The sequence below is a fragment of the Ruditapes philippinarum genome, unplaced genomic scaffold, assembly GCF_026571515.1.
Source record: "Ruditapes philippinarum isolate M1 unplaced genomic scaffold, ASM2657151v2 ctg983_1_1_1_1, whole genome shotgun sequence".
Taxonomy (NCBI): Eukaryota; Metazoa; Mollusca; class Bivalvia; order Venerida; family Veneridae; genus Ruditapes; species Ruditapes philippinarum.
This window is the reverse complement of record NW_026855502.1, coordinates 261,763-278,713: the sequence shown is the minus strand read 5'-3', so window position 1 is coordinate 278,713 and position 16,951 is coordinate 261,763. Positions and strand designations below refer to the sequence as shown.

Sequence of the window (16,951 nt, the reverse complement as noted above, 5' to 3'; positions counted from 1 at the left end):
CGAACGAGATTGAACGACATGTTAGGAGGAGGAGCCAAATATACAGGTCATTGCAAAAATACTGTGACGTATAGCCTTAAAATAATGAGTTTAAAACTGAATATTAAATGCGTATTATGTTAATGTTAAAGAAAATAATTATTGTCTTTACCAGTTTTTTCTTTTTCTTCTCAATTTCAATTCGAAATAATTATGTTAGTTATTTCATACCGTAGTTAAATGCCTCACGCACATACAAGTATGATGGTATAAAAAGACCCGCCAACTTGTTATCTAAAGTCAGCGGGGAAAAAAGAATTGGCACATGAAGTGTCTTATAAGGCTTTACCTTTTTCTCGTTGTATATTTATTTACGTTTTATACGTATACTGAAACTACATATGATAAAGAATACATATCATCGTTTGCAGAAGTATGCAACTTGTTTCTATACCCAGTAAAATAAGACAATAGAAATAACCTTCTGCAGTGAAATAATTTTTATTTTACGGTTAAAACGCCCAATAGTTGAGTATAGTTTGTGACGAAAGATGTACTTGTTTTATCTTCCACTTTTTTAAAGGCACATTATACCCAAAAGGATTCATTTTTTAGAAATGTAAGCTTGCTCTTAATCACATTTTCATAATGAAGTTAGAGAAAGTTACATGTTTAACAACTGAAGAAAGTAGCGCTGAACGTGCAGTTATGTTTGGTTAAGGTAGCAAGATGCAAACAAGTTAGTGACTTCCATACAAACATACTAGTCCAATTGCCATCAGGGCCTAAGTAACAAAGGGTACTTCACGTAAGTATATGTCAAATGAGTATTTCTTTCGAAACTGTAATTAGATTCCAAAAACAAAACAAAAAGTTTTTAAGAAATAAAATTGAAAGCATTTCTGAGGCAAAATGGGCCTTTAATTAATTAAGGACAGAACACTTCCGCATGTATATTCTATACGAAAGTCCCTAATTGTATACAAGCCGGTCCGAATCAATAAATGGACTCTTAAGAAACGAATAGAGTTGTATTTGAGCTCAAAATAAACCATTAAATGAGTTGGCCTATATCTTGACATTGTGAATAGAACATACGTATCCCTATTAGTACACTGAAGCTAAATTGTATCATAGTTTGTGGACCTTTCTGTTGAAAATGTGTCAGACTAGCCTGGGATTCAGGCGTTGATATTTTTTGCTTATTCATAACATACGCGCATCATACTCGATCGTCATAGATAACACAACATCTCTGGTTTTGATAGTATCGATTTGCCAAACAGAAGCACATAAAAAATCGACAGACTGGAACCCAGGCTAGTGTCAGACATATACATGCACAGTGCGTTATATTAGTTACCCGCACTCCAGAGCATGCACATGATTAGCTCACTTTGCTGGTGATGACAGGGAAAGGGAAAGCGATAGAAATATCATATCATATCAGATGTTCGTTGATTGGTTACTTTTTTCTGGGGTTTCATATTTTGACAACAGGAAACGTGTTTCTTATTTAAAAAAAATTCTTTAGACTTTATAGAAAATAAATTTCTAACTACCCCCTTTACTTATATGAAATGTTAAATTACAAATAATGCTTGTTGGAACTAACAATATTGATCAATCTTTATTTGAGCATCATATTAAATTTTATGATATAAAACCATAAATAATTGTGTTACAGGATATTTAAAATAATAGTTTGCCGAAATAACGAAGTGTTACTATTCATTTGAAATTCTGCAATTCTATTGGACAAAAATAATTTCAAACACTGAATCTAGTTTTCTTTTTATCACTGAACATGCAAATGTCATGAACATGTCATAACTGGCATACAAGGCACAAATGTATTTGAACATATATTTTGTTTTATAGTAAAGAACTAGATAAAAACTTGTTCAGGATAACGTATAAGTAACATAAAGCTTTTTCATTCTTCCATATAACATTTATTAGAAAAAGATCTAATATAAAATATAAACAAAATAACCTGATTACAATTACATTAACAAAGGCTGTAATGGTAAATATTACCCTACTGTATGTATAGTTTGAACTTTTGAACTTTTCATGCACTGTTTTTAATCATTTTGAAGTATTCTTTTATAGGGATTGAACTTTTCCTGTTTAGAATTTAAAACTGTCTTAATTAGTTTGGAAAATTGTTATATCAACGTACTAATATATGACCTGGACAGAAAATACTGATGTGAAGATAAGCCTTGCTTTATACTGGCGTAAATGTATCCCGGCTCTATACTGATGTGAATGTATCCCGGCTCTATACCGGTGTGAATGTATCCCGGCCCTATATTTGAGTGAATGTATCCCGGCTCTTTACTGGTGTGAATGTATCCCGGCCCTTTATTTGAGTGAATGTATCCCGGTTCTATACTGCTGTGAATGTATCCCGGCTCTATACCGGTGTGAATGTATCCCGGCTCTTTACTGATGTGAATGTATCCGGGCTCTATACTGATGTGAATGTATCCGGGCTCTATACTGGTGTGAATGTATCCCGGCTATATATTTGAGTGAATGTATCCCGGCTCTTTACTGGTGTGAATGTATCCCGGCTCTTTACTGATGTGAATGTATCCGGGCTCTATACTGGTGTTAATGTATCCCGGCTCTTTACCGGAGTGAATGTATCCCGGCTCTATACTAGTATGAATGTATCCCGGCTCTATACTAGTATGAATGTATCCCGGCTCTATACCAGTGTGAATGTATCCCGGCTCTTTACTGATGTGAATGTATCCGGGCTCTATACTGGTGTTAATGTATCCCGGCTCTATACCGGAGTGAATGTACCCCGGCTCTATACTAGTATGAATGTATCCCGGCTCATACTCCAGTGTGAATGTATCCCGGCTCTTTACTTTGCAAACATGTCTATATATAGTCAGTTATTCGTTTGATATAACTTTAAACATTGGGTCTTTGTTTGTTTTGAATATTTCTCAAAAAATCTTTTTTTTCCCATTTTTTATTATGTTGCATCTTTTTTATACATTGTTTATATATTTACAGTTTGTACCAATTATTTTGACTTTTTTTAAAGAACTGTTATGCGTCTTGAACAATATGTGAGCCGTGTCAAGACAAAACCAAAATATGCGTTTGCGACAAGCATGGATCCAGACCAGCCTGCGCATCCGCGCAGTCCGATCAGGATCCATGTTGTTCGCTTACAAACCCTATTACAAGTAGAGAAACTGATAGCGAACAGCAAGGATCCTGATCAGACTGCGCGGATACGCAGGCTGGTCTGGATCCATGCTGGTCGCAAACCCATTATGTTGGTTTTGTCATGACACGGCTCATATATAATATAATAACAATAATGACGTCCATGTGTGACGTCATTGAATCCTGGCCCCGTGTTCACAAAGATTTAAGGATCAGGATCAAGATCAGGATCAAATTTAAAAACCCTAATATTCTTCATTGTGTATCCTCATAAATAAATATCTAATTATAAATTTGATAAAAACTGGACCTGAAATAGCAAGTATATGAAATTTTAGAATTAATTAATTGTTAATTTTGCAAGATATGGGCATTTTACAGTTGATCCAAATATTTATCCTGATCCTAAAATTGATCCTTATTTTTTATCCAAATATGTTTGTATTTGTTTTGTTATTTGTTGATTTTATCTTAAAATAGTTTGTTTTCTTTGCAAATCAGCATATTTTTACAATTTGAATATTTACAATTTAATTCAACAAAACACAAATAATTTTAGTAACATTAAACATTAATGTTAACATTAAACAATGAAAATAAAATCAGGATCACTTGATCCTGATCCTGATCTTTTCTTAGTGAACACGGGGCCTGGTTATGAGTGGTCATTGAATTTATTTATAAACTATTAAATCAAACCGCGTAAAACAGACAGAAAAAAATTAAAGAACAAAATACATTTGAATTAATGTCAAAATAAGCTTAGATAGGCTGGTTAAACATGCTGTTTTTAAATTTCTGCTCCAGTATTTTGTTGAACATTTCATCTTGTGAAACAGTAAATTTACTCCTCCAGTGACCAATTACGCCTGAAAAAGAGAAAATTCAAACTTATACATCTATATACTAAAAATAGATCGTTAATTTAAGTAGTTTGTTTTCTTTATTCTCTTTTAAGATTTTTAAAATTATTGCTCTGTATGTTGTAGGGTTTTTGCCAGTTGACGTATGCCTAAAAACTTCCAATCAAATGAGACGATCCGAAAAGGGGACGTTACTCATCGAAAGATGAATATTCGACAAAGGGAGATTTGCAGCCTTCGAAATAAAAACGATCTATTTTTACTGACAGCCGTGGATTAATGCATCACCATTATTACAGTCTGTTTTTTTGAAATGTTTACTTGATTTAGCTCAACAATGAAAATAATAGCATAATGTCAATTTAAGGATTAAGATAACTATTGTACTGTGAAAGATGAATTAACTGCAGTTGATCATATTGCCACAATGGTTCCAAAGTTTCTGTAAATGTCAACCCATATACGTAGGTTTCGCGTTCCATTTCCTTATTCAGGTTTTAAAATAAAACCACAGTTTCCTAATTACATCATTCAACAAAAATTAAATAACGCAACCCTAAACTACGAACCTTTCCTGGTAAGTTCAGATTGGTCTGGCTGCGCCGGTTGTTCCCCTGTTTTAACATCCACCTTTATTCTCCTCCATGAACATCTATCCAGTATTTGATTTAACCTGTCCTCCGTGTTGGTCACTCCAAGAAATTGCTGCAACTTTTTCAGCTCTCCTAATCCATCCTGTGTTAAGAAAAAACAAAAACAAAAAAGTAAAGCCACTAATTTAACTTAAGAAATATAGTTTTAAGTGCACGCATATACCATATTAATATAAAACGGTAATATAACACGTTAAAATGACACGGTCATATAACACGGTAATATAACGCGGTCATATAACACGGTCATATGACGCATAACATATAACACGGTAATATAACACGTTAAGAAAATAGAATTGTAATACAGTAATAATTATGGCATGGAAATATAGCAAGGTTTGGTAAATGCATTGGTAATATTATATGGATATATAGCACATGTAATATAACATGGAAATATAACACGGTAATGAAGCATGGTAAAATGACATGGTTATACTTATATCACATGTTTATTGACGTGTTTATATAGTACATGCAATGTAGGAAAGTAATACAGCGCTGTTAAGTAGCAAGGTAGTGTGGCATATATCTAAAAATGTGTCCATAGGACACAGGTGTCCCCAAACTCCACTGTTTTGTCAATCTTCTGACTCTAGGTCAAATATTGTTTGGGCCACACGTGACAAGTTGAAAATTGCTAATATTTTACCAAGTATAGGGAAACATTTGTTAATATGTGATGTAAAACGAACTAGGTAATAATGTTATTACACGGACAAATTAATATTTGATAAGATATTCAAATTATGGCAAACAATTTTTTAAAACCGTCTTACTTTGATCAAGTTTTCGTAAAACACAATATGCACATTCAGGTTTGTATTTTGTTCTTGTAAAGATTTCTCCCAACTATTGTAGTAATCAAAGTACGATCCTGTCGGGACTGAAAAACAAAAACAATAAACGCCGGAATCATTTACGCTCTTCTGCAATATACATGGACAGTTCAATTGCAATAGTATTGTTTCCTTTTTTCTCCACAGATACACAAAGGTCCGTGAAATATAAAAATAGTCTACTGTCTACAAAACAGTTAATAAAAACATGTCTGTTCTAATTTCCGTGATAAATGACATAATATGTTTATTTGTGTCAAAGGAAATTTTGATACATGGATCTCATTTAGATGCTAATTATTAAACTGTACACATATTTAAAAAAAATATTTTTAATGATTATTTTTTAAATTAAAGACGTTGGAATATAAAGGATAAGGTTTATGATAAGTATAATCGTTCGCGGTGTTACCTACTTTGTCCTTTGGTCCAGTTATCAAAGAAACAGTCCCAAGATAATTTGCTGAAATTGAAAACCTCATGACGTTTGTAGGTAAAGTGTGACAAACCCTGGTGGGCACCCAGGGTTGGCGAGCAAACAAAATGAATTTTCCCCCGCCCCTTTAAAAAGTTCCCCCGGAAGTTGTTTGGTTTTAGAGAAATAATAGCAAACGCGCGGCTTGGCAGTTGTTCTATTTCTGTTAAAGGATGAAGATCTAATAGTCTTGGGCTCGGCATTAGTTTTTGTTCTACTGGACCTGGTGCCATCAGGAAGTGTACCAAGTTGAACACCCAGTGAGTTCCTAGATACATCGAATAGGAATACATGTTGTATAAATGAGTGAATGAGTTAGAGTGCTCAGGTGCGCGCTACATCTAAACAGGAGAATAAATATGAGCCGCGTCACGACAAAACCAACATAATGGGTTTGCGACCAGTATGGATCCAGACCAGCCTGCGCATTCGCGCAGTATGATCAGGATCCATGCTGTTCGCCTACAAACCCTATTACAAGTAGAGAAACTGAAAGCGAACAGCATGGATCTTGATCAGACTGCGCGGATGCGCAGGCTGGTCTGGATACATGCTGGTCGCAAACGCATTATGTTGGTTTTGTCATAACACGGCTCATATTATTATCATGAAAAATATCATATGATTTTATGCGTATTGCGTTTGTTTCTCTTCTCTTACATTAATATATGTACTGAATAAGAATAAAGTGAAACGTGTTATATTTATTCTAAGTTAGCTCGCTTTGACAAAGTAGCTAATTTATCAAACGTTTTAGAACGTGAATGGAAGTGGAACAATCGACCGATGACCAGGGGAATATTTCTTAACTTTCATTATTTCTAATTATCATTACTTAAATATTGATAATTTGGATTGATGGATGAGTAAAAAGAAAGAAACAAAGAGAAAAACGAATATGATTTTAAATAAGGTAAATCATTAATGAATTAATATATAAAAAAAAACGATTTAAGTAAAATATTTTACCAGTTTTTGGGTAGCTACATATAAGAACATCGCCGTCACGATATTTAAATTCTTTTATATCTTTCATTCTGACATCCGGTTGTATATGCAGGAACTGTTTAGGAAACACCAAATCTTCACATTGTACTGTATCAAACCCGTCACCCTTCTCATCACGTATTTCTACCGTACGCCATTCCATCTGCAACAAGTAAAGTATAGTATATCGACTGTTTTATACCCGGTACTGAATGAGACCCAACACGTTGTAGAAAAAAGTAGTTCTTTTAAATTTTGAAGTCATTTCAAGTTATCCTTGGTAAGACTTTATATATTTTAAATATATTCTTTTTCTAATTGTAAATATGAAGTGGCATTTCTGAGTATTAGTACTTTAAAGTTTGTGTGTGTGTGTGTGTGTGTGTGCGTGTGTGCGTGCGTGTGTGCGTGCGTGCATGCGCGCTCGTGTGTGTGTGTATTTGCAGGACTTCATTTCTGGGCGGAAGGTTTCACGAACTACTATGCACCAAAATATAAAACAGTTGTTATTTGAATTTTTTCATAGTCGGGGCCTCCGTGGCCGAGTGGTTAAGGTCGCTGACTTGAGATCACAGGTCCCTCACTGCTGAAGGTTTGATCCTCACTCGGGTCGAAATCTTTCATGTGAGGAAGCCATCCAACTGGCTTACAGAAGGTCAGTGGTTCTACCCAGGTGCCCGCTCGTGCCTGAAATAATGTCCGGAGGGACACTTGGGGTCTTCCTCCACCAATAAAAGCTAGAAAAGAATGGACGAAAAAATCTCGGCGGGACGCTCTAGGATGGCCCGACTTGAGTGTACGGTCGCCCACATGGGTTTTCCGGCGGCGATCTAAAATAAACGCATTCAAAAAAATTCATAGTGCTTACACAAATTAGAAGCTGCAGAAAAGAGGTCAATGGCTTAATTTTGTGCTAAATTTAAAGTTATAGCCATCAAATGTCTGTACCGGATAAGCTGTGTCCGGGTTGGCTTTACTAAAGAATAAATACGGCTAACATTCGTCTGGCCTTCTCCTAAATTTCCAAAATTTAAATCTTACTTTCAGCGTCATAGTTTATTTTACTTTGTTTTATTTTAAATAGCAACCTTATCATCTTCACACGAGCTACATGGACTGATAGAAGAAGGTTGTTTGGTTGAATGACCAGTAGTGAACTTATCATATGAAATAATTGACCGGGCATTATGAATCAATATAATATGTTCATATTTATATCGAGGTTAAAACATCATTTACTTATGGTTGGTCATCCCTCAGTAAAGTGCTGTTATGATCAATCAATCAATCAATTAATCAACCAATTAATTAATCAGCCAATCAATCAATCAAGCAATCAATCAATTAATCAATCATTCAATCAATCAATCAATAAAACGATCTAAAACTAGGAAATAACTCTTTAATTGCGAAGAAAAAAATAATTTACTGGGAGGTCGGGTCTCCAATTCTAATTCTCCACAGGCCTTCTTATATAATTACGACAGTAAACTTTTGCACGTTTGGAAAATTGTCGTCTGCTAAAAAATGTCGTCTGCTTAATCTTTTAAACTAAATAAAGCAATTGCTGTTTTTACAAAGGCTGTTGAGACATTTCTCAGCATGCCGGGGCTTTAAATTATATCGTTGTTGATGTTTTTTTAAACCTCTCAAGATAACAAATATTACATATACCTATGGTGAATGATTTGGTATACTTTGCGCGTTACGTTGTCGATAGCGACAACACAACCTACATCGTTATCGGCCCTTTTTTGTTTTTGTTTCCCCCCAAACGTGCGTTGTCGCACTGGCCCTCTTGGCCCCTGCGTTAAAAAGCACGCCCAAACGGCGCGTTTGCCCGGGGGCGCGTTTTCGAGATTCCCTGTCCCTGCCCGGTTTATTTAAACCAATCCCCTTTAAATTTTAAACAGAACGACAATTTGCATCGCAAAACAGGGGCCCCAAAGACAAAGTTTCCGTTTGGGGTGGGATCGAAGCAAAAGACAAAAGACGAAAATTAAAGGAAAGCGCCCTCTGCGCTTTGTCCTTTCTGTCACTAGCGACAAACGACGCCCCAAAAGCTTTTCCCAATCAAGGCCCCCATACCCTTTCTCATGCTGTTTTAACTTAAAAATTCTTAACCCAATAAAAGTATAAAAATTCCCCCAAACCCAAATTTTAAAAAACCGTGGGCCCGCTCAAAATCATTTATTACAATTACATTTTTTCATTCGAAGCTCGCATGCAAAACCAGTCACATTGGCTTGGAGTTTTGTCAGGGATTCGTAAAACGTAAAACATGAAAGTTTGTATTCATTTGTATATCTTAATGAACAATGTAGCTAATTATGAACAATTTGCAAATGATAATAAACCAATCAAGATCAATCAAGATAATTAAACATTACTTATAAATCATCAAGTCTTAATTACGTCTGATAACAAACAGTATCTTCTCGGCCCTTTCCGTAACACTTCGGAAAAGGATTCGGCAGAGCTGACAATACGATTAGAGTCTTATAATTAGTTATAAACAAAGTCTATTCTATACAAAAAGTACTTGAATTGTCCAAATTTGTACATTCTGATTCTCATTCAATATTTCAAGTTGGATGTATTACTTTAACCAATTGCGGCTTAGTATTTCATTTTTTAGATTCCCATATCTGGTAAGTTTTAAATAACTTTTTACGATAGGAAAGCTAACAAGAAAAGCGTTGCGTCACAGGGGAAGTTGTGTAATGATTTTGCCCGGTTTTGAATTAAGAACAGTCCATTTAAAAGTTAAGGGATTAAATGAATATGCAGGCTGGTCTGACTACATGGATAAACTAGCTGGTCTGACTACATGAATGAGCAAGCTGGTCTGACTACATGGATGAGCAAACTGGTCTGACTACATGAATGAGCAAGCTGGTCTGACTACATGGATGAGAAAGTTGGTCTGACTACATGGATGAGCAAGCTGGTCTGACAACATGGATATGCAAGCTGGTCTGACTACATGGATATGCAAGCTGGTCTGACTACATGGATGAGAAAGTTGGTATGACTTCATGAATATGGATTTTGGTCTTACTACATGGATAGATGTGCAAGCTGGTCTGACTACATGAATGAGCAAGCTGGTCTGACTCCATTGATATATAAGATGGCCTGACTACATGGATATTTAAGCTGGTTTGACTACATGGATGAGAAAGCTGGTCTGTCTACATGGATGAGCAAGCTGGTCTTATTACATGTATGACCGTGATGGTCTGACTACATGGATGAGCAAGCTGGACCTACAACATGGATGTGTAAGCAGGCTGGTCTGACTACATGGATGCAAAAGGTGGTCTGACTACATGAATGAGCAAGCTGGTCTGACTACATGGATGAGCAAGCTGGTCTGACTACACTGATATGCAAGTTGGTCTGACTACATTGATGTGCAAGCTTGTCTGACAACATGGATATACAAGCTGGTCTGACTACATGGATTTGCAAGCTGGTCTGACTACATGGATGTGTTAGCTGGTCTGGGTCTATACTGGTTAAGTTTATTTAAAACTATACATGTATTAAGGCAGCACGCCTACAGATTCATGTTTAATTTTCGTGAAAATTTTGGAAATGTATTTAAAAGTAAAATATTGTGAGATGAACAAATAAAGTAATTAACATATTGCAATCGGCAACTTACAATCCAAGAAAATTACCAAAACGTGGTCAACATATGCAAAAACAACCCTTAAGTGTTTTAGTAACGGAGTAGAAATATGGTGATAAAGTACTGCATATAACATTTAAAATATATCAATTAGATCTTGAATATTTTTACCTTTATTAAAATATGAGTATAGTTTTCTCAATATTGATTTTCTTGAAATATTTTGCTCATCTGGAGGCTGGTAGCTTAAAAGTATTACAAAGATGAGCGAATAAAACTTTTAACGGCAGCATGAATGACTGAAGCGACGTCCTATATTTTGTCAAGTTCAAACTAGAGGCATATCACGGTGTACAAGTGATATAAAATTTGTAAGTTATGTTTCAGCAAAAAAGGAGATAAATTTGAAAATGTACAAACCTTAGTATATGAATAAAAATCCCAAGAGTTTATTATTTAAAACACAAACATCAGATATTTGCCGCTGACCTAAAACTGTTTGAATTAAACTTTAACTGTATAGATTAGTTATCTATAAAAACTGACAACAGAAATATGAAAACTTGAGGTCATATATAAATACATCATGACTTAAACTGTTATCTGCACGCTCTCGATCAATATACAGTATATATACAGAGCTTTATATCTTCATATAATATAGTGTTATAAATAATTCTAGCATCCTTCATCTCTCGGGATTAAATGGTGAGAAAATTGTATGAACAATATCATTTATGTCACGATATCAAATGAATGTATTGTTATTTGACTTTTTTTCTAAGTGCAATTTGCTTAAGGCTTTAAAAACCGTATATAACCCTTTAAATATAACTTTATGCCGTAAAGAGTCGGAAGAGTTGAAACCGTTACCGTACTGTACATGTTGTCCCGAAAGTACCTACCATATCAGTTGTATAATTATGATTTAAGTGGATTTTCTTACTTCTCGAAATAACGGTCGCATTGTAAATTACACGGTCGCATTGTAAATTACACGGTCGCTTTGTAAATCACACAGTCGCATTGTAAATCACACAGTCGCATTATAAATTACACAGTCGCATTGTAAATTACACAGTCGCATTGTAAATTACACAGTCGCATTATAAATGACACAGTCGCATTGTAAATTAAGCAGTCGCATTGTAAATTACACAGTCGCATTGTCAAATGCTTCTTTCCATTAACTGCCAACAATATTTTGCATTCTCGTGTTAAAATCGCATCTCAGTATAAACGCTTAGACGTGGTGGTTAACAAACTCATATTTTAAGTTGGTACACGTGTACTTTTTATATCCGACAAAGAGAAACTCTTACATAATCATACCAATTGTAAACATTTATTTTGCTGTACCACATTAGTTGGAAGTTAGTTTTGTTCGGCAGTATAAAAGTAATATAGATAAGGTAATTATAATCAATAGACACCATATGTTACCGGAATAAAACAATCTGTGTTAGGTAAATCATGATAATATTGTATTTTATTTGTGATTGATAATATATGTATTTCACTGTACAATTATCTTTTTTTGTATCTAAATTTCAGTGTACAATTATCTTTTTTTGTATCTAAATTTCAGTGTACAGTTATCTTTTTTTATCTAAATTTCAGTGTACTATTTTAACTTTTTAATATATATATATATAATAAACTTATATATATTTTTATAATTAAATTGATTTTTATTTATTTATTTATTTTTTGATACCAGGAAAAGTGAACAGAATTAAACTCTGTCACTAGATGACATTGTTTATGCAAATAAATCAATTTATTATATATACCTATAATATTTTTATGTATAAAGAACTGCCTAACTATTTTCCTTGTTTGGTTCCCGCTCTTACTAAGCGTTTCTGTATCAATACTCCACTGAGCACTTTTCCGGGAATTCGTTTCTATATTTAGTAACGAAATTCCGATGCAAACATATTTTACCGGGTTTTATTATTTTTTATCACCATTTCTAACGTCAAAAGCCCACCATTTCGTCCAAATTTTAAAATGTATTGAATAATAAATATACGAGAGTAACGCTCATGTTATCAGATAGTCTTTGTGATTTTATCTTCCGTCGTCTGCAACTGTTTACATGTATATAGGCCAATGGTAAAACACACCGGAACTTTTTCTTTTTAAAAGTGACAGTCGATTTATTTAATACTGATGTATTAATCCTAACTGAAAAAGGATATTTTGATGTTACTGAACTATCTAATGAATTTTGATGAAAAAAAGACTTTTCAAACCTGGCCAAATAAATAGTGAAGATGCTAGTGAGCAGAGCGTTCACACAACTGACAAAAAAGATAATATAGATGCCAGTGAGTAGAATGTTCACAAAACTGACCAAAAAGACAATGTAGATGCCAGTGAGCAGAATGTTCACACAACTGCCCAAATAGACATAGTATATGCCAGTGGGCAGAATGTTCACACAACTGACCAAATAGACATAGTAAATGCCAGTGAGCAGAATGTTAACACAACTGACCAAATAGACATAGTAAATGCCAGTGAGCAGAATGTTCACACAACTGACCAAAAAGACAATGTAGATGCCAGTGAGCAGAATGTTCACAAAAGTGACAAAACTGACCAAAAAGACAATGTAGATGCCAGTGAGCAGAATGTTCACACAACTGCCCAAATAGACATAGTAAATGCCAGTGGGCAGAATGTTCACAGAACTGACAAAATATACATAGTAAATGCCAGTTAGTAGAATGTTCACACAACTGACCAAATAGACATAGTAAATGCCAGTGAGTAGAATGTTCACACAACTGACCAAATAGACATAGTAAATGCCAGTGAGCAGAATGTTCACACAACTGACCAAAAAGATAATGTAGATGCCAGTGAGCAGAATGTTCACACAACTGACCAAATAGATAATGTGAATGCCAGTTAGCAGAATGTTCACACAACTGACCAAATAGACATAGTAAATGCCAGTGAGCAGAATGTTCATACAACTCACCAAATAGATAATGTAGATGCCAGTTAGCAGAATGTTCACTCAACTGGCCAAATAGATAATGTGAATGCCTGTGAGCAGAATATTCCCACAACCGGCCAATAGATAATGTGAATGCCAGTTAACAGAATGTTCACACAACCGGCCAAATAGATAATGTGAATGCCAGTGAGCAGAATGTTCACACAACCGGCCAAATAGATAATGTGAATGCCACTTAGCAGAATGTTCACACAACTGACCAAATAGACATAGTAAATGCCAGTGAGCAGAATGTTCACACAACTAGCCAAATAGTTAATGTGAATGCCAGTGAGCAGAATGTTCACACAACTGACCAAATAGACATAGTAAATGCCAGTGAGCAGAATGTTCACATAATGTTCTTCAATAAAATTCTAAAAAGGTAAAATTATGCTCGTCCGTATACTGGCTACAAGCTATTTTTCTGTGTTTTCTGAATCTATATTACCCGTTTTAGGCCACTTCAGGCAAATCTAAAACTTCCTGCCTTTGCATAGAAGTTATATATCATATATACAAAATGTATACATGTTCTGCATGCAACAATGAGTGCAGTATTCAGAACCTAAACACATATACAGCGAGTCCATTCTTATTGTTATTAATTGTGACATGTTTCTTCCCGATACTTAAAGTCTTATAAGTGATTAAGCAACATCTATGGTGGCAAAAAGGGGACTTGGATTTTCTTATTTATTACACGCGCACGCGGTAGCTATCACGTGGCGAAGCGATACTATTACGTGCGCACGCAATAAATTGTACGTTCTAAAGTGATAGTTATATTGCCTGCATACTGAACGGGCTTCCTCGCCTAAATAGTTCAACGCCCCGAGTGAGTGTCAAACCTAAAGCGGCCTGGGGCAAGTGGTTTTTAAAACCACTCGGCCACGAAGGCCCTTAAATGATCTAAGGAAGAAAATGAGAAGACTTCGCATTTTGTTTTCATCAGAAATATATAGAATATAAATATATGAAAAAATCGCCATTCTCCGTGAATTGCTGCTTCTAGATCCGTCATTGAAAAAGCACTTACAACGTGCAACGTGCCTAATATAATGCCAAAATTATTGAATATCGGGCCTCATAGAATCGGGCGAGACGCGACATTCCAACAAGACACGAAGCGAGGCACCATATTAAAACACGATATCTCGCAATGTCAAAGTATCTCGTGCCACGAGATTTTACGGTGAAATATTGTGTCCCACTTCATGTTTTGTCGGAATTTCGCTTTTCGTGTCTTTCGGTAAAATATCGCATGTGTTAAATGGCTGCAAAGGACCGACCAGCTGTACATTGAGCCTCATAAAATACTACCTTGACGAATGTATGATTAGATTTGCTCAGTTGTGAAAATTAAACTCTAGATAATATGTTAGCTTTAGAATTTGCTTAATAAATGATATGTTAGCCATCTAGATTTTACCAATATAATTATCATGTTAGCCATCTACACTTTGCCAGAGAAATAATATGTGAGCCATCTGATTTTCCCCAAAAATCTAGGCCTTGAAATACTAGGTAAAACACGCAGGAAATTCTAATCTGATATAACATTTGGTACATCAGTATTGTATTGATAAGAAATGAGCTATTTTACACTATTCGATGATATCAATTATATTACATAATATAAAAATACAGAATCGACTAGTTCACAAAATTTAAGTTTGTGACTGTGAGTTTTAAACAGGAAGGGAACTAGCTCTATAACTATAACTATACAAATCTGATACTCTCCCTTTAAGTATCACTGTAGGATTTTTACAATACAAGTGACGCATTTCACACACACACTTAAGTGATATAGAGCTTTACATCCTGGTATCTTACATACTTCATACATGTCAATATGTACTCTTATCAATATTGATATTAATATTTTAAAGTTCATTTGTTTTAAAGAGCCAACTTAACTAAGAAGCGTACACTATTTTATAATATGCTCCTTCCTTCGCGTTAAATCTAGTATAATAATCATGTTATATTCAATATTATCACGAACAATCGAGAAGTTGAAGCTATTCACATGACAATTACCAAACTTATTTCGAGTTTTTGACCTACAGGGATGTCGCACACTGAAGAAAGTTAAGATATTTTCATTTAACCTAGATGTCTTGAAGCATTTAGAAATTACTATGGGCGCGGTCATTTTAATATAAGGACGCTTTACGGTAAACAAAGTCATTTGAAGCAGACGACAGGAAACAGTATATCTATTATCATTGAAAAACGAAAGAAAATAATGTACCAAATGGCAAAAAATGTTATTCCAAATTATATTTTTTATTTCAAGTATGATATAAATGTCATTATTGTGTTTGAATTATTTCTTTTTTGTCTGTTTTTGACATATAGTGCTCCCCCCTTCAAATCTGACGAGTTCATTAATACACTGTGTTATTAAAGGAAACGGAGCAATAATTTAAACAAGCAAGAATGTCATTTATATCATAGTTGAGATAAAATGTATGATGAGGAATAACATATATGTATTTGTCATATTGAAACTAAAGTTTGCCAGACACTTTTATAATATAAAGCTCCGTGACTGCTTCGTTTTTTAATAATCACAAGTTACTTTTTTCTGTCGTCTGCTTCTAAATGTAGTTACTTTGTTTACTTTAAAATTCCTATATATCAGGACGTATTATCCCATTTACATTCTGAATGCTTTGAACTTCTAGGTGAAGTTAGATATCGTCAAGTTGTTGTGAGTTTCAGCAAACATAATTCATGAGAAGGAAGAATCATAGGCTCTGAGGGATGAATAATGACTCGATATTACAAACATTACTGCCTGTGATTTTGTTTTTTACAACTTTACTAAAATGCAAATTTAATGAAACTTTACAGGATTTTACTTGCGCTTTAACACGTTTTTTGGCTGAGTTATGGCCCTTGAATAAAAAGGCGTTTTTGCCTGTACATATTCATGTGTCTCCTGCCATACAGTAGTTACAATGTGCTAGAAAAAAGCCGGAGCGTAAGTGTATAGGAAATCAAAGTGCCGCAGCACTGAATGCGACGGACATGCGACCGGAGAGACAGTAAGGCTTTTTTGAGAGAGAAAAAAACACAAAAGGTATAACAGAGAAACACAAAAGGTATAACAGAGAAAAATTGTTCCATACAAGTTCGAGGTTTGTAGAGCAATATATTTTATGTGTCCCAATCTGATATAATTCAGATTTTCTACTTTCAAGCAGAACAAGTCCAAATTTTTAAATACAGAATGAAATTTATGCCTTAAAACTCTAGTCAAACTTGTAAATCAGTGTCCTTATCGATTTATTCC

At 34.6% G+C, this 16,951-nt stretch overlaps 1 protein-coding gene across 2 annotated transcripts in view; it reads right to left on the bottom strand.

Moving 5' to 3' along the window:
- Positions 1-1,723: 1,723 nt before the first annotated feature.
- The window catches only part of LOC132743561 (sulfotransferase 1C2-like), a 28,800-nt gene continuing 13,572 nt past the window's right edge, over positions 1,724-16,951 (bottom strand). The window contains exons 1-6 of one of the 2 annotated variants that reach the window (XM_060732091.1): positions 11,055-11,316; positions 6,980-7,160; positions 5,952-6,278; positions 5,476-5,582; positions 4,610-4,775; positions 1,725-4,046 (exon numbers count right to left, since the gene is read on the bottom strand). In XM_060732091.1, coding sequence (XP_060588074.1) covers positions 3,940-4,046; positions 4,610-4,775; positions 5,476-5,582; positions 5,952-6,278; positions 6,980-7,160 — 888 coding nt within the window. In that variant the 5' untranslated portion in view covers positions 11,055-11,316 and the 3' untranslated portion in view covers positions 1,725-3,939. Of the gene's footprint in view, positions 4,047-4,609; positions 4,776-5,475; positions 5,583-5,951; positions 6,279-6,979; positions 7,161-11,054; positions 11,317-16,951 lie in introns of those variants that run through there. The other variant, XM_060732090.1, reaches the window with a different exon arrangement.